Source organism: Phyllobates terribilis, unplaced genomic scaffold, assembly GCF_046119375.1.
Source record: "Phyllobates terribilis strain yellow unplaced genomic scaffold, ASM4611937v1 Scaffold_9__5_contigs__length_417890890, whole genome shotgun sequence".
Classification (NCBI taxonomy): domain Eukaryota; kingdom Metazoa; phylum Chordata; class Amphibia; order Anura; family Dendrobatidae; genus Phyllobates; species Phyllobates terribilis.
The window spans coordinates 287,879,534-287,902,750 of record NW_027362769.1 but is presented as its reverse complement, the minus strand read 5'-3'; the positions used below and the strand labels follow the sequence as shown (position 1 = coordinate 287,902,750).

The following is a 23,217-nucleotide window of genomic DNA, read 5'->3' as shown; positions in this document are numbered from 1 at the left end:
AATGTCCTTAAAACAAGTCAAAATGAGGCTCTGTATTGTGTGTGACCTCCAAGTGCCTGTATGACCTCCCTCCAACGCCTGGGCATGCTCCTGATGAGGTTGCAGATGGTCTCCTGTGGGATCTCCTCCCAGACCTGAACTAAAGCATCCACCAACTCCTGGACAGTCCTCCTACGGCCCCCTCCTCATCTCTTGGTGTACTGGCCTGTCTCCTGGTAGCACCTCCAGCCTCTGGACACTACGCTGACAGACACCGCAAACCTTCTTGCCACAGCTCGCATTGATGTGTCATCCTGGATGAGCTGCACTACCTGAGCAACTTCTGTGGGTTCTAGAGTCCGTCTCATGCTACCACGAGTGTGAAAGCACAACCGACATTCAAAAGTGACCAAAACATCAGCCAGAAAGCATTGGTACTGACATGTGGTCTGTGGTCCCCACCTGCAGAACCACTCCTTTATTGAGGGTGTCTTGATAATTGCCAATAATTTCCATCTATTGTCCATTCCATTTGCACAACAGCATGTGAAATTGATTGTCAATCAGTGTTACTTCCTAAGTGGACAGTTTGATTACACAGAAGTTTGATTTACTTGGAGTTATATTCTGTTTAAGTGTTCCCTTTATTTTTTTGAGAAGTGTATATTGTTTGTTTTGTTTTTTTTTTTACTTGTAGCACAAGGGCTCTAAAGTGACATCCCCACCACCCCCAACAAAATCCAGCAAAATCTTTGTTCCATTTTCATTTCACAACACTTTTCAGAAAGAAATCTGAAGCGGGTTTTCAGTTGCCTTCGAGTTGAATTGTTACAAGTTCAGGTCATTTCCAACCTTCTGAAGACCTTATTCCCATGACCAGAGCCATGTGATTATCACAGATTTGCATCACATTCACATAAGCATAAATTCCTTTCCTTACGTCCCTTTAGGTATTTGTCTTTAACTCACAATGGACCCACTTTGTCTAAGTAATATAACAACCTAGTGAATGAATGTTTGCTTCATCGTCATCACACCAAAACCTTCAGGCAATTTAAAAAAAAAAAAAAAAAAAATCCAAAAATGAGAATGCAGAGGTAGTTAATCTTTAGAAGGAAAGAAGTAGTTATTCACCAAACACAGAAGGGGAAAAAAAAAAGCAACAGAAAATCTGGAATTCAGATGGGATTATGTTACACAGTGACATCCAGAGTCGCTGATTTCTGCTGCCGATGACTCCTATTGCACTCGTCCTATCCTAATGAATGGCTCTGGATAACCCCTTTACGAAGGGACAATTTTCTATTTTTCTGCACTTTCATTTATTCCTCCCCTTCTACCAAGAGCCATAGTTATTTTCCTTCCACCTAGTTGAATTAGGCCCTGTTTTGTGTGTGTGGGACGAGTTGTAGTTTTGAAATGCACAGTTCATGTTCCCATACAGTGAATTGGACACACACACACACACACACACACACACACACACACACACACACACACACACACACACACACACACACACACACACACACACACACACACGCACACTGTTTTTGCCTCAAATTTCTCATTTTCACAAGGGTAATAGGGGAAAATGGACTGTATAATTTGTTGTGCTCAGTACACAGATACCCATATGTGGTGTTTGGGTGCACGGCAGCGCTCAGAAAGGAAGGAGAGCCAACGGAAGTGTGGAGAGCAATTTTGGTGGAGAAGATTGCAAACACGACATGGCATCCACAGAGCCCCTGATGTGCCAAAACAGCAGAAACCCCCACAAGTGACCCCATTTTGGAAACTACACCTCGAGGAATTCATCTAGGCTTGTGGTCAGCATTTTTAACCTTCAGACAATTTACAGAATTGTATAACATTAAGCTGAGTAAATGGAAAGTTACCAATATTTTTTTTTTTCCCACTAAAACGTTGCTTTGACTCCAAGTTTTTAATTTTCAAAAGCGGGACAATAGGAGAAAATAGTACAACTTGTTACGCAATTTCTCCTTTGTGCGCCAATATCCCCATATGTTGTCAAACTACTTTTGATGCACAGTGCAAAGCTCAGAAGGGAAGAAGCACCATATGGGAGGTCAGATTTTGCTGTTGTGGTTTGTGAAGTGACCCCATTTTGGAGATTACACCCCTCTAGGAATTTTCCTACAGGTGTAGTGATGAATTTGACTCCATGGGCATTTTTCAGAAACAAGCAAATTTCAAATCTGACATTGTAGTGCCCAGTACATTGGAGTGCCAGCTCGTGGTTCTGGAGACATACACCCGTAATTTAGGAAGGGTCTCATTGCTACAGAAATGCCAAACATGTGGACGCTAAATCTGGCTTAGGCACATTGTGGGGCTCAGAAGGGAGGGGGGGGGGGTGCATTTGGAAGTGCCAAATTCGCTGGATTTCTTTTGGAGGATGAGGAGCCATTTCGCTTTTCCAGAGTCTTTGCTAAAAGTAACGTGGGTGCCCCCAATATTTCTGTTAACAGATGATGGACCTGAGCGGGGTCTTGCTTTTCTTATGGACAGTTTTATTTGAGAACATTTTACATTATCCAGCTTGCGCTTGTGGCCAACAAAAACAAGGGAGAGACTAACTGAGCGGTTACATATGGCAACACGAGGTATTTACAAAAATAATTACTTACAAGGTTTAAATCAATGGGTGAATTACATACTGTAATTAAGGCAAATTCCCAGGTTGGTGGTCATGCAGGCACTGCTCCTATACCCACGTGGTCGTCATGACGTAAGTTTGTCATTTGGAGTGAACCCCTGCAGAACCATGATGTAAACTTACGTCAAATGTCGTGAAGGAGTTAAAGAGGAACACACACTCACTCACTCTCACACTCTATATACCTAGTGGTTCTAGAGATATAGGCCCTCTTGTTTAGTGCTAATGAACACTACATAAGGTTAGAGGAAAAATTTCAGCCAGCACCGATGAATATAATAAAAATTCCATTTTTTTATATAACAAAAGCCATTAAAAAGGTATATGCGATAAAAAGGAGATTTAAAACCTTACTCATAAGTACTCGGCTATGAGTAAGAACTTGTTACAGTACAAAATGCTTAATGTATCAGACCGTTTCAGATTTCCCTTTTTATTCTATGTACCGTTTAATGGATTTTGTTTTAATAAATTTGGAATTTTTATTATATCCCTTGTTGCTGGATCCCATTTCTCTCTCGCCTTACTTGAGGATAATGGCCTGGAAAGAATGAGCAGCTACCATTCAGAATTTTGCAAGCATTTCATCAGTGGTGAGCGCATATAAAAAGGCCCGTCTCTCTGAAACTGTGTGATGGATTAAGATAAAATAAAAAAACCCACCCTGAGCACTTCAGTGGCTCCCCCTGCTGCAGTAATGCCAAACATGTGGACTCTTAACAGAAGGTTAGAAATGACCTGAACTTGTAACAATTCAACTCGGGGGCAACTGAAAACCTGCTTCAGGCCGTGTGCCCACAATGCTTTTTTTTAAGCGTTTCCGCAGCGGAAAAAAACGCTGCCGAAACGCTTAAACGCATATTAGAAGGCCTGCCATGTCCCCCAATGATAATCCGCATGTGCTCTGCACATGCTGCGGAAATTTCCGCTGCGGATTATCATTGTGGAAAAAAACGCAGCACTACCAATTATTTTGTGGAAGTGCTGCGTTTTCGCTACTATTGACTTTCATTGGAACGCATGGAATCCGCATCACTGTATATGTAGATGCGGAATCCATGTGTTTCAATGTGCGGTTGGTACCCGTGTTTGAAGAAGAGGAGACTCTCCTCCGGACCCGGATACCATAGAAACTGTGAAAAAAAAAAAATTAAATATTTACCTTCTGATGGCCCGCGGTGTGCTTGTCTTCACTTGCCGGCGGCTAGCTGCTGGCAAGCCAGGACGAAGCGAAGCAAGACTCTGGAGGCCATCAGAAGGTAAGTATAGATTTATTTTTTTATTGTTAACCATTCTTTAAGGTCACACTATATAAATCCATTCCAGTTGCATGGATTTATATAGTGTGACCAAGTTGACAAGCACTTTCCAAGTGATGCTAAAATCGGTTGGAAAGCGCTTGTCAACCCGCATGCGGAAATGCAAGTGAAGAACGCTTAACATCCACATGTCCCTGGCAGGAAAAACGCATGTACAATCCGCATGTACAATCCGCATGCGTTTTTTCTGCCAGGGAGATGCAGAAACGCTCAGGAAAAATCCGGAGCATTTCTGCATCGTGGGCACATAGCCTCAGACTTCTTTCTGACAAGTGCTGTGAACTGAAAATGTATGCTGCAGGAACACTGAACAAACAGCAGTTCCCATGGTGAGTGGCCCAAGGTGTCGTAATATCACATAATCAGTTTATTCTTTGTATTTGCTTCTGTAAATGTCTGTGTTTTATGTAATCAGTTTTATTAATACCCAGATGAAAATTTATTGTGGCACATAGTAACATAGTGCTGCATGTCTTCCGGGGGACTTTTTGGGGTTTATTCAATGTGTATCACGGTGTGGAGAAGATTCTCCGCTGGTGACCGATGCTCATGTCCGCTTATGCTGCCGAATATGCCACTTTTTGTAGTGTGAAGTGCATGGCCGATCCGCAGCAATTACGCAACACATTTTGCTACGGATAATTGGCGGCTATGGACCCAGGAAGTGAGCGCTGTAATACACAGCAGTACCAGCATTAGCACGACTTACAAAACCTCATGCACATGCTGTGGGGAAATCTGCAGTGTACATTGCTGCTGTGGATAGATATCCACAGTGTATAATTATATGCTGCATGGTTTTACTCTGAATTGTACTAAATCCATAGCAAAATATGTACCATTTTGGTGAGGATCTTGCCATTGTGGATGTATTGCTGCACAAAATGACTGCCTTAACTATGTGTCTATGTACACCTCAACAGTGTGCAGTGACATGGTATTGGATACAATAAGGAAACTGCTATGTAAAGTGAATAGACTATAGTGGATAGTTCTGGCAAATAGTCTTGAGCACACATTAACTACTTCTAAAGAAAATGTATAGTATAATCAAAAATTATCAAAATTGTGCTTTTTTGTTTTTTTTTCTTTAAACTTTGGGGTAAAAACCCTCCTGTGTGCATGAAAAGCATTTCTTATGCCATGTTCAGTGTTTTATCAGTATTTGCTCCACTCCTTGGGGCTCTATGACAGGGCCAATCTTTTATCTACACCTTTCCACCTTCTTGTTTTCCTTCTATCTCCACCTTGCCTCTTCTCTTCTTTGACAGCTCTAGTTGATTGAGCCAGAGAAAGATGGAAAACAGGTGGGAAGGTGTATATAAATGTTTGGCTGCACCATGGAGCCCCCAGCACCTCTACTTGGTTTGAACAGTCATTCTGTTCTGACAAGAGCCCCTTTAATCGGGATCAAGCATTCCTAGCAATGCTTGTCCCCAAATATCGGCCTGTCTAAACAAGCTGCCAACCACCAGATGAATAAGCAAAACACTCGTTCATTGGGTGAAATTATTTTTAAGCTTGCTTAAAAATAATTGATCACAGCAGCACATAGTCCTGTGCATATTGGACATGCGCTGCAGAGAACAGTGAGTTTCATTGCGCACAAAACTGTAGTATTAGCGATCATTCTGCCCACACAGAAGTGCAGTCGGCCTGGCGAAAAATTCTTATACAACCACCAGTCTGCTTAGAGGTCGTCCATTGTAAATACTTGCTTGCACTAATTTTTAAGACACAATTGCTTTGACTTTTCCTGGAGCTGACTTTCCAGGTTTACTAGGTAGACTGAAACAGATGACTGACTGAGCCAATGGCTCAAGTGTTCTGCTGGAGGCCAAGATAAAGCAGGATCGGGCACCCCAATAAGGCTACGTCCCCACAATTTGGACGCAGCGTATTTTCGCTGCATGTGATCACGCAGGTAAAGCTGTATGTGTTTATTGAACAATGCTTATTTACCGCACCCTATACATTCAATTGGGGAAAATTTCTGTTAAAATGGACATGCTATGGCTCGTAAAGCCGTGCTGTCGTTGAGTTTATGCGGCGTCAAATAGAATATTAAAGGACGAAAAGAAACTTCGAAACAAAGTCCAAATAATGTCATGAAAGTGTTAATCTTTATTAATTAAATCCGATGTAGACCTGAATCACAAACACAAGGGATTATTAAAATCAATGTGGTAAGGGGGTGCCAAACAGGAGTATAGAATTTAGTTGGGATAAGGAAGCGGAGTCATAATTATTCCAGTATGGCATAATGCAACAGACGACCGGCAGGGATGCTTAATGCTGGACCCCGGACCCCAGCCGATCAAACATTGATGCCCTATCCTATGGATAGGGCATTAATGAAAAAAGTAGTGGACAACCCCTTTAATGATACAAAATATATTACATAAATGTTAAAAGCAAAAGTGCCTCCCAGAACGAAGGACACATGTAATAGAGCTGTTCAGAGGGCATATGTGACATATAGGGAACAGTATAATATCAATAGCAGCAAATATTAGTAGCCAAATTCAGTGATTGCCATCAACAGCTAAGCACAGAGCTAGGTAATCTTGTATTTCATTAAAGGCTTTTTTTTTTCTTTTTATCCACTAAAAACACATGATGGCCATATCAAAGACATAGGGAAAAAACGTCCCACAAGAGAACTGTTATGGTTGACTCATTTCGGAGTGATACTCATAACCCTTTACAACCAGCTCACCCTCTGTGCACTCAAGTGGAGGGGTGAGCTGGTTGTACAGTGTTTTTATAGTCTACATAAGTACAGTGCTTCTGGTCTACATCTGCATAAATAGTATTGCTCTATAGTGAGACTTTACCCAGGTGCAGGTCAGGTCCAGTGTCCCTCCACCCCGACGCATGTTTCGTCCTGCTTCCACAGGAGGCGTATGACTAGACTAGTGTTTGAAAACCCCAAAATGTTAATTTGTTGCAGTGTCCAACAGTCATTGTGTGGTGTGTGAGAGATCTATGTCCCAGCTTGCATGTATAGGTTACTGAGAAATAATAAACTGGAGACATTTAGTTCTTTTTATACATACAATGTTACTATTATTTCTAAAAGTTCTCCTGGCCTTGAGGATGCCCTCCACTAAGTATCTGTCACATGAAACTTTTCAGAGAATACACTGTTTGTGGGGAAACTTTGTAATTTTTTTTTCTTAATAGCTTCATTGTGTAGCTTTTCTTGACATTGTATCTATATGCCCTTCCCCCAAGTATGGAAGTGTTATAAAATGTCTCCTGGATATAGTAGCGGGATTTTTTTTTTTGTTGCGGTGAAACCTTGAAGAGAAAAGGATAAGTAGCCATTCTTGCTGTAGGTATGTCTACAAGTGTGGTAAGCAGCACTTGTGTCTCATGATGCGTTTTCTGTCTGGTTAATATTGCTTGACTTATATGTAAAGTGTGCTTTTATGGTTTATTGTATTCCTTGATGACTATAATAATGAGAAATAGGACTGTTTTCGATTTTGGAGGCTTTTTGTTATAAAGGACGACTTCTTATTTATACTACTTTCAAAGAATGGTTTATACCAAAATGCCAGTTTTATCTTTTTGTTTTCGCCTTTGGGCAACAAACTTTTTTTTTTTTTTATACAAGATTTTGGAGTAATTTCAGAGTGCCTAGTTGCACTTGAAATTAAAATTGACCTCCTATAGCAACTCTAGTTGAATTTCATGTTGAGTGTGGCTGGTGCACTATGTAATATGATTATTAGCCCAATTTCCTGTAATGGAAGGCAGAGCGGTACAAGCACAGAAAGCTCCAGGCATCCGCTGCCCCAGTTGTGTCTGAAATCATGGAAATCCAAAAGCGTGAACAGGGATCCTCATTGTATCGAATACTTGTACCTTCTCTGATGAATTGACAGAAAATCTTTATGTAGAATTGTGTATATTAATCCAGCCCTACTCATAGATGATTCAGCCGATCGTTTGCCAAAAGGCGTTTCCGACGGCTCTTCTATACAAGCTCTGCCAAGCACTCGTATGTTCTTCATGAGAAAGCCGCTGACAGACATTTGTGCTGGCTGCTTATCTCTGGGAGAACATCCAAATCGGACATGCTCGATCAACATCTTCTCTGATCAGTTGGTCGGTACCCACACACATCAGATTGTCGTCTGACATTAGTCTGTGTATATAGGCATTTAGACTTAGTTGACATGAATCTAAATCTGTTTCCTTTGGAAAGCCGACATCTGTTTTATGACTCATTGCTTTGGTAATCACAAGATCTAGAGTGACCAGAGCCTTAGCTGCTTCTACCTCTATACCTCTGTTTGATAATTTAGAGGTTTGAGGCATGACTTGAGCTAGATGGCATTATTATGTACTAACATTCTTATATCCCTCTTTGTGTTTTTTTTTTCTTGGCCAGGTGGAATAGAAATGAAGGTACACGTGCACACAAAATTTTGCTTTATTTGTTTATTTACTTTTATTTTTAATCACTGCAACCATTGCCATGGCTATGTACATGAGCACACCTCGGAGGAAAGCCATGCTCACAATCACAACGATTACCAGATCTCAGAAGAGCCATACCTCCAGAATGCCGCGGCAGAGCTGTCCACAAGCCAGCCTTTACTGCCTGAAGCCGAGCTTGAGCAAAAGCATTTTATCGAAAAGCTATTCCATCGATATGGGGAAAATGGAAGATTGTCCTATTATGGGCTGGAAAGACTTTTATCCAGCTTGGGACTTGGTGAGGTGAAAGTAGTTGAAATAGGTCATGAGGACATTGGCCATGATGCGGTTTCACATCTGGATGTTTTAGATGTTCAAGAAGGAAAGCATTTACATGTACCTGATCACATAGAATCCCATCCCCACGCAAAGGATAAAAATGAATCAAAAACTGTTTCCACAAAAGAGGTTAACAAGTGTAACGAGAAAAAGGCATCTGTGCACATGGAGCGTAAAACTACCCACAAAAATCACTTGCATCATGTTCATAATGGCACATACCATTCCCATAACAATAGCCACCACAATCACAGTGCTGCTGTCAGCCATGTGTCACTTGAAGGGCAAACAAATGAACCATGGACTGGTACAAATACAACCCAGGAACAAGTAGAAAAGAAACCTCATAAGCATAAAAAGAGACCAAATGGAACAAAACCCCGCGAAGAGCCTGTAGTAGGCTCACAGCTTCATTTTGATCAAGCTCAAGATGAAAGCAAGCGTGGTTACAAACCGGACCGTAACTTTGCTGTTTCGCTTGTTCCTGGGAATGTGGACGATGATAATCTGGAATCCGAGGAACACAAGCAGGGCCCTGAATACCTCCAACGAAACACCCGCAAGAGAGAAGCGCCCAATGACCAGCCTAGTGTAAAAAGCCATGCAGGCTTTCCGAAAAGTCACGGTGAACATGACAATGAAGTGCATGAACATGATGAGGTCAGTGGAGTATGTTTGTGTGTTTATTTATTTATTTATTTATTTTTATTTCTATATATTTGTATTAAAGGGATTGTTCAGTCAGATTGCATGCGATGCATGAGCAACAGGGTTCTCCGGTGCCGGCGGTGAAAGCATGCAGTCCCGTTACTGCGAGTATGTGATTTGTATGCTTCAGTCCACACTGTGACTAGATATGCGAGTGCTCGCTCATTCCACTTGTCATCAGCGAGTCTGAGTACATCTAGTCAGAATGTGGCCAGAAGTATGCAAAGCATATACTTATGGTCACATGACCACCACTCTCACCACCGACACCGTACAATCCTGACTACATGCGCACATTGTGAGGATTCGAAAGTCTGTCCTTTAAAAAATATACTTGTCTAAATTTATGACGTTACTGGAAGACTGTAGCAGTTTAAGGGGTTGTCCACTATTTGGAAACCTTTTTTTAAATGCTATCTTCCCACATCTAAAAAATATACTCTTCTTCCCCACCGCTGCCGTTCCAGTGATGCCGGGTCTCGTGGCAAAATGTACCACAAGCGCCAGGTGTGCTGCAACATTCACATCTCCCACGGATGAGACTGATGTCCGTGAGCAGTTGTGAGCTCTGCAGCCCATTAATGGCCACTAATTGTTTTTTTTTTTTGATGCAGAGGTACACTTGTGATGTCAACGGAAAAGCCAAATATCATAGTTGGAAATATCTGATTGTTGCTATTTTTATATAGTCTGTTTTTCCTTTTACTTTAATTCTTACTTCTTACCCCAAAAGAATATAGCTGACAAACAATACAGAGCTATATTTAATTATTGTAATTTTTTTTTTCCACTTGGTATTTACCTGCATAATTAAGCACTATTGCACTTTTCACTTACAGGTATTTTAATGTATGTGCACATGGTCATATATCTGATATATCTGTATATTGTATATTCACCTTTATTATGTATTTTTTATAACATTGTATAATCCCCTTCCTAATCACTTTACCTTTAAATATATGAAATTTGTATCCTATCCCTGCTTGAGAAAGGTCCATACCTCCAGAACCGAATAATTACCACAGCCGCTATGGGCTAATAAGCCACTATTTTTTTTTGGCATACTTTTTATCTGGATGGTTTGGTCTTTGCCAGGGAGACTTTGCTTCCCGCCGCTCCCTGGCGCTGCTCCTGCGGTGGGCGGCTCTGCTTCCTGGCGCTGCTCCTGCTGCGGGCGGCTCTTCCTGCCGCGCCCTGGCGCTGCTTCTGCGGCGTGCAGCTCTGCTTCCTGGTGCTGCTCCTGTGGCGGGCTGCTCTGCTTCCCGCCGCGCCCTGGTGCTACTTCTGCGGCGGGCGGCTCCGCTTCCCGCCACGCCCTGGTGCTGCTCCTGTGTCGGGCGGCTCTGCTTCCCGCCGCGCCCTGGTGCTGCTTCTGCGGCGGGCGGCTCTGCTTCCCGCCACGCTCTGGTGCTTCTCCTGTGGCGGGCGGCTCCGCTTCCCGCCACGCCCTGGTGCTGCTCCTGTGTCGGGCGGCTCTGCTTCCCGCCGCGCCCTGGTGCTGCTTCTGCGGCGGGCGGCTCTGCTTCCCGCCACGCTCTGGTGCTTCTCCTGTGGCGGGCGGCTCCGCTTCCCGCCACGCCCTGGTGCTGCTCCTGTGTCGGGCGGCTCTGCTTCCCGCCACGCCCTGGTGCTGCTCCTGTGGCGGGCGGCTCTGCTTCCCGCTGCGCCCTGCCGCTGCTCCTGCGGCGGGTGGCTCTGCTTCCCGCTACGCCCTGCCGCTGCTCCTGCGGCGGGTGGCTCTGCTTCCCGCCCCGCCCTGGCGCTGCTCCTGCTTTTTCTATTTTTGACAAACAATACAGATAGTAAAGGTATGAATTGGCCTTACAGTAGATTATCTATATCAGGGCATGTTAAAACTCATTGTATTGGTTATTTATTTTGTTTTTTGTTTTTTCTTTAGTGTTTAAATGTTACTCAGCTTCTCAACTATTACGGGTTGAATATCTACTCTCCCATTTCCCCTGACCAGTTTGCGTACCTATGTCCTGCACTGTTGTATCAGATTGATAGTCGGTTTTGTATCAAGCATTTTACTGAAATGGAAGTAACGACTTCTGAAGGAACTAAAGAACCATTATCCGGTAAGTGATCCTTGGTTTGCAAAGGTACATAAAGTTTGCACTTGAATCCTATGGCTATATGCACACAGATTGTACTGAGGCTTTTAAATAAATAAAAAACCCTAAGAGCCCAAAGTGAACGTATACCCAACTGTAAGTAAAAAGCAATAGTGCATATAAATAACACTGGGCACTTGGTAACCACTATTTTTGATTTAAAAAAAAACAAAAACAAAGCGTAAAAGCCATCCCAGCAGCGCCAAGGTGTACCCAATTGGGATGGTCCTTACCTTTTGACACATAAGGTTTTAATACTAGAGGTTAAGATGACTTATACTTTTTGATCAAAAAGTGTTTACTAAGTACCCAATGTGTATATGCACTGCTGCTTTTTATTTACAGCGGGTATATGTTCATTTTGTTTCTATCTTAGGTTTTGTCCATTTATTATATAGAAGCCTAGGTGAGTTTGTGAATGAGGGTAATGTAATATTTGCCTGTATCTGAAAGTGGGCTCCCAGAGTCACTGTCACTTGTGGGCCCTTGTCAGACACTGCTTAGATACAGTCTAGAATATAAGTGTCCTATCTTTTGGCATTCAGGTACACATAATAATTTCCTAATTTGTGTTTAGTAGTGGAACTTCCGTTTTATTCTATTTGTTTTTCAGACAGAAATTGTACTCTGCATTTACTATGTTCAAACCCGGCTACAAAATGTGTTTAGATAATAGAAAGAGAGCGAAAATAAAGTGTTTGCCAATTCTAGAAGTAGAAGTGGTGTGAAATCCATTGCCCTACTTTACTGTTGGCATATGTAATTAGGCACTTCTCACAGATGAGTACACCCTTTTAAAAGGGAGTTGGTGGAAAACTAATCTGCAGAACAAATGTGGCTTGTCTGTATTCTCTGTAGATAAGCATTTTCTTTTCCACCTTTTTGCACAGCTTCTGCTTTCTAAATCTAAGCAATGGCTAAGGCTGTAGAACAGAAAGGACCACTACTCGCGCTTCTTTTCCCTGCAGATTCCGCATAGACGCTCTGTCTACAAGCAGACAACATGTGAATGCTGCAGCCGATCAGTGGCCACGTGCTGGACTACTGGCACCGGGTATCACGGCTCTGCGCTGAGTCAAGCACGGCCTTGACAGCAAGTCACTTGTAGACAAAGCTCACTGGTGCAGTGTGATCTGTGGCGGGACGCTCCTTCCCAGTCATATTGATGTAGCTGCCCGCAAGCTTTCCAGAGGTCGGCTGCTATCATTGTACTGATTATACACTTAGAACTTTTTTTATGCTATTATCTTCTGTTGCTGTAATGTTTTCCTAACTGTCAATTCTTTCCCATTTGTAGCCTGGATCTATGGCCTCATCTCCATCACCGTCATCAGTCTGTTGTCCCTGCTGGGAGTTATTTTGATTCCAATCATTGACCAAGGCTGCTTCAAGTTTCTACTCAACTTCCTTGTTGCGCTGGCTGTGGGAACCCTGAGTGGCGATGCGCTTCTTCATCTCTTACCCCACGTAAACACTTCATTTAATTACAGCTAGTTGTTGAAATTCTCGTTCATTATGTATGAAATGCAGATGCAATGTAATTATTAACGCATTCGCAATTTTTTATTTTTGCCCATTTGATTTTCATCCATCTTGGATGAGTCATTATTTTTTCACTTATATTTTTCCAGCAATAAAGTTGTGCTAGAGCTGGTTTGTTACAGGGCAAATTGTAGTTTTGGATGAGACCATTTATTTTACTATTTTTAAAATTGGGCAAAAAAAAAATCTAAATGGGGAGAAATGGAGGAAAAAAGCTGCGATTGTTTTTTGGATTTTATTACAGCACCATTGTTACAGTATTTACAATGGTAGTAACGCTGATATAGTTTGCATTAGTTATGCAGTAAAAATGACTTGATGTAATTTCAGTTCAGCATGATTAGTGATGCCAAATTTATATTGTTTTTGGATTTATTTTTAATTAGAACTTTGAATGGAGACGAGCCAGATTTTATATTTTATTTTTCTTGGTCATGTAACTTTTTTTTTTTTCTCCTTTTGTTGCTGCTGTATGAGTACTTTGGTTTTTGTGGGTTGAGCTGATGTCTTTATTAGTACTATTTTGGAGAACATATGACTTTTTTTTTATTTATATTTTGGTGCTGGGGGAGGCGAGGTAATCCCTGTTACCCAGCACCATTTAGTAGTAAAAGCATGGTTTGTCCTCAAATCATTCAGAAAGTGGGTCATGCCTTTTTGATTCCCTAAACACCATTATGTCAAGTTTGAGTAACTGAAGAAGCGTGATCATCCAAAAGCTAAGAGCCAATTGTTTGCTTTTGTGAGTGTACATCTCTCCACCATTACTAGAGGGTCAGTAGTTCCTCAGCTTGTATGGACAGCCTGTTTCCAGCTCTAGGACTCCCCTGCTGTCGGAAATGGTACTCCTTACATATGGGGGCTGTCTCACCTCACATAAACAGGTGTAACACTCCTCTTTTCTTTCTGATTTGCAGTCACAGGGGGGACACGACCATGCATCAGAAGGATCCGGGCACGGTCATGACCATGGCAAAGATATGGGTCTAGCCTCAGGCAGTGAGTTTTTGGAGAAATATGATGCTGTTATGAAAGGTCTCGTTGCCCTTGGGGGAATCTATCTGCTCTTTATAGTGGAACATTGCCTGCGGATGTTCAAACATTATAAGGAGAGAAAGGTAGGTACCAATTCTTCCATATTGGTATTTGTATGATGATTTTCCAGAAATCATGTTTTTTTTTTTTTAAACCCCTATCCAGGGTTGTTTTTAAATGGAATATGTCAGCAGGTTTTTGCTATGTAGTTTAAAAGCAGCATGATATAGAGGCCAAGACCCTGATTCTAGTGATGTCACCTCCTGGTCTGCATGCTGCCATTTTGATACAATCACTGTTTTCTCTGCTGTCAATCTAGCAGTGTTCAGAATGCTGGCATCAGGGTCTCGGCACCTAAATCAAGGGTGCTCTCTGATTATATAGCAGAAACCTGCTGACAGATTCCCTTTTTAAATGAGTTTTTCATGAATGATTTTATTTATTTTTTTTTTGTTTTACTTCATAGTCTTCCCTCTTAATGAAAATAACTAAAGCTTTACTTGCTTGTGCCAGCTTTTCATTGCTGCCTCCAGTCTTTGGCTGCAGCACTGTTAATGTGACATCACCACTACAGCCTGTCAACAATCACTGGGCTTATTGGCTTGTGCTTCTACATCAGCACAGCTGTTGAGCCACGTGATTGACAACTTTAAATCCTGACCCATATTCACTCTTCATTGTGCTGTTTTATTTTAAGGAAAGGCCAAGTAGGTCGAAACGGAAGCAGAAAGTGGATGAATCTGTTGTGGGAAGGAAGTTATCTGATCACAAACTAAATCGCCGATCAGATGCAGAGTGGTTACAACTAAAACCTCTGGCAGGTAATCATTTATTTTGGATTTCTGAGTCAAAGGTGTTCTCCAAGAATGAGACCTGCGTCACTTAATTCAAACGGCAGTCTGTCCCAGCCACGTGCCAGGACAGGCTGCAGTCTGAAGAAATACTGCTCCCAAGACTTGTCTCAACTGTCAGAGGAGCTGTATCTTCAAGCCGCGTACCTCAGTTAGCGATGGAGCAAGGCTGTCACATGAGATAAATCGCCACCTTGCTGACTACACAGGATTTTTTTTTTCGCCAGCCTCGGTCTTCCTTGCACACACTTTAAGAGATTTGTCTTCTCATGTCACAGCCCTGCTCTGGCAACTCACTGATATGTTTGTTTGCGATATTGCTCTTCTGTCATTGAGACAATTTTGAGCTTTGTTTCTTCCAACTGCAACCTGTCCTGACCCATGACTGCAGTTTGAGTTGTGACTGGGATCATAGTATCACATTTTTGGAGAAAACATTCATAAAACTTAAATGGGATTTAGTATGGCATGATGCAGATGAGGGAAAACCTAGATTTTGATGGAACGGCTAGAAAATGACTCCAATATATACAACTCTATGCTGACAATGTTAGACTACCAATGCAAAAGAAAAAAATTCCTCATGGGACAAACATTTGTTTAGTTTCAATTGTATCAGTATTGGAAATAGTTTTTGACTACTTTTTTAAGAGTTTGAAAACTGCGTGCGAACACATGCCACCAAGCAATTGCCAGGAAACACTTGTATGTAGAACATTAAAGATTAAGGACACAGTAAGGGCAGAAATGCCTTTTTGGTTTGTTTTTTACACCTCAAAGAATTTTTTTTTCAGTACATACAGTAAATTAAATTGTGCCATTCAAAATGCAATTTGTTCAGCAAAAAAACAAGCTGTCTGGAAAAATAAAAATGTTCTGGCTCTTGGAAGTGGTGGAAGGAATAAATGGAAAAAGTCCCAGGCTGGGAGGGGATACTTTAAAAAGTATATGTAGTATTTTATATATATTTTGAAATGCCCTTTTCCATAGCCCATCGTACATGTAAACAAATGTCAAGTATTTTATTTACTTGCTAATATCGCGCCATTAATTCCACAGCGCTTTATGGGCACTGTCCCCTTTGGAGCTCACAATCTCTACATTCCCTATGTCTTTGGAGTGTGGGTGTCTTTTTTACTTTTTTGTAAGTTCTTTCTCTTGATAACTTTTTTTTTTTATGTTTTGTAGACAGAAAAATATGGTATGATTGCTGTAGTGTTTTTTTTTTTTTTTTTTTTTTTGCTTTTTGCTTTGTTAGAGAGCAAAAATGATTGAGTCTAAAATGCTTCTATAGCTATGTACACTGCTCAAAAAAAATAAAGGGAACACTGAAATAACACATCCTAGATCTGAATGAATGAAATATTCTCATTGAATACTTTGTTCTGTACAAAGTTGAATGTGCTGACAACAAAATCACACAAAAATCATCAATGGAAATTAAATTTATTAACCAATGGAGGCCTGGATTTGGAGTCACCCCCAAAATTAAAGTGGAAAAACACACTACACGCTGATCCAACTTTGATGTAATGTCCTTAAAACAAGTCAAAATGAGGCTCAGAATTGTGTGTGGCCTCCACGTGCCTGTATGACCTCCCTACGATTCCTGGGCATGCTCCTGATGAGGTTGCAGATGGTCTCCTGTGGGATCTCCTCCCAGACCTGGACTAAAGCCTCCACCAACTCCTGGACAGTCTGTAATGCAACGTGACGTTAGTGGATGGAGCGAGACATGATGTCCCAGATGTGCTCAATCAGATTCAGGTCTGGGGAACGGGCGGGCCTGGCCATAGCTTCAATGCCTTCATCTTGCAGGAACTGCTGACACACTCCAGCCACATGAGGTCTGGCATTGTCCTGCATTAGGAAGAACCCAGGGCCAACCGCACCAGCATATGGTCTCACAAGGGGTCTGAGGATCTCATCTCGGTACCTAATGGCAGTCAGACTACCTCTGGCGAGCACATGGAGGGCTGTGCGGCCCTCCAAAGAAATGCCACCACACACCATTACTGACCCACTGCCAAACCGGTCATACTGAAGGATGTTGCAGGCAGCAGATCGCTCTCCACGGCGTCTCCAGACTCTGTCACGTCTGTCACATGTGCTCAGTGTGAACCTGCTTTCATCTGTGAAGAGCACAGGGCGCCAGTGGCGACTTTGCCAATCCTGGTGTTCTGTGGCAAATGCCAAGCGTCCTGCACAACCCCCATCTGTGGATGGCGGGCCCTCATACCACTCTCATGGAGTTGGTTTCTAACTGTTTGTGCAGACACATGCACATTTGTGGCCTGCTGGAGGTCATTTTGCAGGGCTCTGGCAGTGCTCCTCCTGTTCCTCCTTGCACAAAGGCGGAGGTAGCGGTCCTGCTGCTGGGTTGTTGCCCTCCTACGGCCCCCTCCACGTCTCCTGGTGTACTGACCTGTCTCCTGGTAGCGCCTCTGGACACTACGCGGACAGACCCAGCAAACCACCTTGCCACAGCTCGCATTGATGTGCCACCCTGGATGAGCTGCACTACCTGAGCAACTTCTGTGGGTTGTAGAGTCCATCTCATGCTACCACGAGTGTGAAAGCACAACCAACATTCAAAAGTGACCAAAACATCAGCCAGAAAGCTTTGGTACTGAGATGTGGTCTGTGGTCCCCACCTGCAGAACCACTCCTTTATTGAGTGTGTCTTGATAATTGGCAATAATCTCCATCTATTGTCTATTCCATTTGCACAACAGCATGTGAAATTGTTTGTCAATCAGTGTTGCTTCCTAAGTGGACAGTTTGATTTCACAGGAGCTTGATTTACTTGGAGTTATATTCTGTTGTTTAAGTGTTCCCTTTATTTTTTTGAGCAGTGTAGTTCCACACGATCAGGCGAGTGTCATGAGATGTTATGAAAAGATGAAGCTTTCACTTGTACTTCAGGATGTCGGCACACAGCTTTTGATCACAAGGACACGGTTATCTCAGTAATATATACACATAAAGCACCGCGATGATACAATGCTTATAATGCTTCGTGATGTTACATGTTGATGTTTGTTCGGTTTGTGGATCTTCTTTACAGATTGACTCCACATACAAGTTGCACATTGAGTGAATGAGTTTTGCCCCATCTCTGGATCCTACAACCCTTAGTAAATGTTGATGTATAATCTTTCCCGCTGTGGCCCTTTTTCCTTTTTGTGCTTTTATTTTTTTCCTGCGTTTCCCAGAGCCATGGTTTGTTTTTCCATTGACAGACGTGTGAGGACTTGCTTATTGTAGGACAAGTTGTAGATTTGAATGACATCTTACAATATAATTATTTCATATTTTTTTAAAACCCATTATAAGTTGGGTAAAAAAATAATGGGATTCCGCCATTGCTTATTTGCTTTGGTGTTTTCTTCATTATTGCATTAGAAAATGTTTATATTTTTGTGGTTAAAATTTTTGCTGTTTATTAAAATAGTTTTCTCTCCACTTTCTGAAACTCCAACCCTTTTTATTTCTCCGATGGTGCTGTGAGCTTGTTTTTTTTGAGTTGTCTTATTGATGACATCTTGGGATACATACAGCACTTGTGATAGTGTTTTTATCTTTCGGCAGACGAGAGCTGACAGATTAGTATATTTTCATAGTTCAGACTTTTACAGATGCAGTGATACCAAATGTTTCGTTGTTTTTTTTTTTTATATATTTCTTTAAAAAAACATGTTTGAGCTTCTTTTTTTTCTATTAACTAATGATTTTAGTCCTAAAGGATTTCTACTTGCAATCTTCTGATTGTACCATTACTGCAATGCCTATGTATTGTAGTTACTGGCAAAAATGACCCCCTGATTTGAAGACCAGTCACAGGCTGGGCTTCATAGGTCATTGCAGGGTGTAGATGGAAAGATTGCAATCTCCTCGTTAGGTGGGGAGAGTGCAACGGGCTTACACGCAGTGGAAATGTCAAAGATTGGCAGCAGCTTGTAATTGGTTATAAAGCGGCTTTTAAAGCTAGCACTGGTCACTCTTATTAAAGGTAAATGCCGGCTGTATGACACAGCTGGCACACGCTAGGTAGGGAGCAGACTTAATTTCTGTGTCCACTCCACACACCCACACCCATCATAGGACCTACTACTTTGTCCTATGTCGGGTTAAAAAGGCATGATTATCTAAGATTTTATTTTTAAAAAAAGTTACTTTTAATTCTCCCATATAATATGCGCTCACCTGAGCAATCCCTTTTTTGCTCTAGTACTACTGCTCTATTTTCCACTGCCAGTATGGTTACTTTACTGCAGAAATCCTGTGTATTACATATGTGCTGTAAACATAGGCATCACTACTGAGGCCAGTAATTGTCTGGGAGTAAGTGGGGGAAAAAAAGCACACAATAAAAGTACACATATTTGGTATCGCTGCGTCCGGAGCAACCTGACCTATAAAACTGTCCCACTAATTAACACCTTTAGTGAACACGGTAAAAAAAATATAAAATCAGTTTTTTGCTTCATTTTTTTTTATCCTCATACTGCCGAACAAAAAGTGGAATAAAAGACAAATGTAAATAAAAATGGTACAGCTAAAAACGTCATTTTGTCCCGCAAAAAACAAGCCGCCATACAGCTCGATCAGCCAAAAAAATAAGTTATAGCTCTCAGAATAAAGTGATGCAAAAAAATTATTTTTTTCTATAAAATAGTTTGTGTAAAAGCGCCAAAGGATATATGTGGTATCGCCGTAAACGTACTCACCTAAAGAATAACGCTGTCTTGTCAATTTTACCACACGCAGAACGGCATAACAAAAAACAATTCCTGAATTGTTGGTTTTTGTTTATTCTGCCTCCCAAAAATCTGAATAGAAAGCGATCAAAAACTGTCTCGTGCCCGAAAATGATACCAATAAAAACGTCAACTTGTCCCACAAAAAAACAAGCCGTCACATGACTGTCGGCCAAAATATGGAAAAATTATAGCTCTCAAAATATCGCGACGCAAAAACTAGTCTTTGCAAAAAATAAACAAAACATTTTTTAGTGTGTGACAGCTGCCAAACATAAAAACCGATATAAATCGTTTTTGATGCAACTGATTTCCTGCCAGAGATCAGTTTTGCTGCAGATTTGTTGCACAAGAAAACCCAACACGTGTGAACATAGCCTAAGGCTGCGTGCCCGCAATGCGTTTTTGCCGCGGAATTTCCCAGCGAAAACGCTTGGTAATACCTGCCCCATGGTCCCCAATGATGATCTGCATGTGCTGTGCTCATGCTGCGGAAATTTCCGCTGCGGATTATCATTGCGGAAAAATCCGCAGCATGGCCATTAATTTTGCGGACACGCAGCATAATTGCTGCCATTGACTTGCATTGAATCGCTTAATATCCGCATAACTACATGTGCACATGCGGATATTAAGCGATTCAATGTGTGGATGGTACCCGGGTCTGGAGAAGAGGAGACTCTCCTCCAGACCCAGGTACCATGGTACCTGTAAAAAAAAGAATTTAAAATAAAAAATGAAGATTATACTTGCCTTCCGATGGCCCCCAGTCTCCTCAGCGATGCATCCGGTCTCTTGTACGGCTCGCGATGGTCTAAAAGGACCTTCCATGACGTCATTTAGTCATGTGACAGGTCACGCGACCGCTGATGTCGGCTTTACTTGCCACTGGGATTTTTGTCCATTCCTCAAAGCAAAACTGGTCCAGCTTCTTAAAGTCTGACCACAGATTCTCACTTGGTTTAAGGACTGGGCTTTGACTAGGCCTCTTCAAAACATTTACATGTTTCCCCTTAAACCACTTGAGTGCTTTAGAAGTATGCTTTGGGTTATAGTCTTGTTGGGTGAACCTCCTTCCCAGTCTCAAATCACTGACAAACAGATTTAGCTCAAGAATATCCCTGTATTTTGCACCATCCATCTTCCCCCTTAAGGTATGTGCAGACAGGAGCCGCTGCGGGTTTGGCGCTGCGTTTTATGCAGCGTCAAACCTGCTGCGGCCAGTTGCTACAGCATAGTGGATGGGATTTTTAGAAATCCCGTGTCCACTATGCGCCTCTGGGCACTTGCCGCTCACCCACAGAAACTGACATGCGGAGGGTCTTTCAGACCCGCAGCATGTCAATTTTTCTTTCGGGTCTACATGTGGTCTTTCCTCATAGACTAATATCTATGAGGAAAGTTTGCATGTGAGGGAGAAAAAATGGCGCCACTCATTGGCATAATGAGCGGAAGCCGCGCGGCTATTCTGCAGTGTTGGGCAGCTCATGACCATCTGCACATACTTTTACTCTGACCATTTTCCCTGTCACTGCTCCCGAAAAACATCCCCACAATATGATGCTGCCACCACCATGTTTCACTGTGGGGATGGTGGTGTTAGGGAGATGAGCTGTGTTGACTTGGCGCCAGACATGGAGTTTACCTTTTGGTGACCAAAAAGTTCAATTTTGGTCTCATCTGACCACAGCACCTTACTCCATACATTTGTGGAATCTCCCACATGTCTTTTGGCAAATACACAAAAATTGTAAGGCTCATTTTGAAAGTAAATGCTTTTCTCTGTCCACTCTTCCTTAAGGGCCACCTCTTTGGAGTGTGCAGCTTATTGTGGTCATATGGACAGATACCATGAATCCTGCCCCCCTCCGCAGCTAATATCACCCCTCAGCAGTCCCAGAAATGACCCATCCATAAGATGCGCCAAAGCTGGCGCTTAGCCTCTTCTCTTCCCACTGCCATAAAAAAACAAAGACAAAAGCACAATATCCAAAAGGTAAATGGATAAATCGCAAAGTGCATAACTATAATGATAAATAATAAAGAGCCTCTTCTCTTCCCACTGCCATGTAGCGGTGGCGAGTGGGGTAATGGGGTTGGGGTTCATGTCAACCTTGTATTGGCAGACAACAAGCCCAGGTTAGTAATGGAGAGGCGTCTATAAGCCCGAATAAAGTATTTTATTGAAATAAAATGACACACATTTTTAATAATTTGTTTATTCTCTCAATCCCAGACACCCTCGTCTCCTGAAAAAAATAAATAAAAAAACACTATCCCTCACCTGTCCACTATCAGATTGTCCCTCGGCGATCCGGGTCACTTCTACAGCAGCCACATCAATCACTGATGTGACTGCTATAGAAGACAGCACTGTACACTGACAGGAGTGTAAAATCACTCCTGTCAGTGTACATTGCTCTGCTGCGGGCTGAGGTCAGGTGAGTTCATCAGCTGATCAGCTCTGGTGACCTCATACTGCAATCAGTACTGCGTGGGAACATTCCTGAGAATATTCCCACATAGCACCGGTGCTGTAAACTGAGGTCCTGGAGCTTTCAGCTGATCTCCAGACGGATTACCTAGCGTTTTTGGTGCATTTCTGCGTGCAAAAAAAAACGCTCAGTGTGCACTTAATCTAAAACGTCACCGTGTTACACATCTAAGGAGGGGGCAGTGTGTAAAATGAGAAAAACAAAACTTGAACAAATAAACCAGTACAAATAATGTCCAATATATTAAAATTCAATACATAAAGGTGAACACAATTTTAGAATGATTTTAGCTGCCCTTTGTAAGAATAAAAAAAAGTGAACAAACGTGTTTTTAGTTTTTGTTTTTCGTTATTTTCACCCGATATCAGCAAATAAAAAAAATAAAAATGGCATACAAAATAAGCCCCATATATTGTGAAAAAACCCTAAAATTATTTTCATATCAAATCCAGTTTTTTTTTGTGTTTTGTTTTTTTTAGAGCTATTGAAAATAACACGTATGATTAAACCTAACAATATGCCTGATCAGGAATGAAGGAGGGGGTGGTGGGTGACCCAGTCATGAACTGATTAAACCTGATTTCATTTCTTTCTGTCACTGAAGACCCGGCTGCATCTGAATCCCATCAACTCAATGAAACCGAAATGACGTACGTGGATAGTCTCCAGCAATCGCCTGTGAAGGTCTTTGTTCCAGTTGAGGACGCCATGCCTCATATGAAGGATGGCTCTTGTGATGATGATCATAGTGTGGATGATGGACAGTTCGATAATAATCATGCAAAAGCAGAGAAGCCAAAGAAACACAGTCACAGTAAACACTCCCACCATTCACACGGCCATTGCCACTCGGGAAAAGACATGAAGGATACTGGGATTGCCAGTATAGCTTGGATGGTAATAATGGGAGATGGAATGCATAATTTTAGTGATGGACTGGCCATAGGTAAGAGGTTTT

The 23,217-nt window shown here is 42.0% G+C and overlaps 1 protein-coding gene across 2 annotated transcripts in view; it reads left to right on the top strand.

The window, feature by feature from the left end:
* SLC39A10 (solute carrier family 39 member 10) overlaps positions 1-23,217 on the top strand; it is a 47,348-nt gene that overhangs the window by 13,845 nt on the left and 10,286 nt on the right. Inside the window, exons 1-7 of one of the 2 annotated variants that reach the window (XM_073647875.1) lie at positions 7,176-7,319; positions 8,381-9,408; positions 11,360-11,540; positions 12,874-13,043; positions 14,036-14,236; positions 14,851-14,974; positions 22,864-23,205. In XM_073647875.1, coding sequence (XP_073503976.1) covers positions 8,392-9,408; positions 11,360-11,540; positions 12,874-13,043; positions 14,036-14,236; positions 14,851-14,974; positions 22,864-23,205 — 2,035 coding nt within the window. In that variant the 5' untranslated portion in view covers positions 7,176-7,319; positions 8,381-8,391. Of the gene's footprint in view, positions 1-7,175; positions 7,320-8,380; positions 9,409-11,359; positions 11,541-12,873; positions 13,044-14,035; positions 14,237-14,850; positions 14,975-22,863; positions 23,206-23,217 lie in introns of those variants that run through there. The other variant, XM_073647874.1, reaches the window with a different exon arrangement.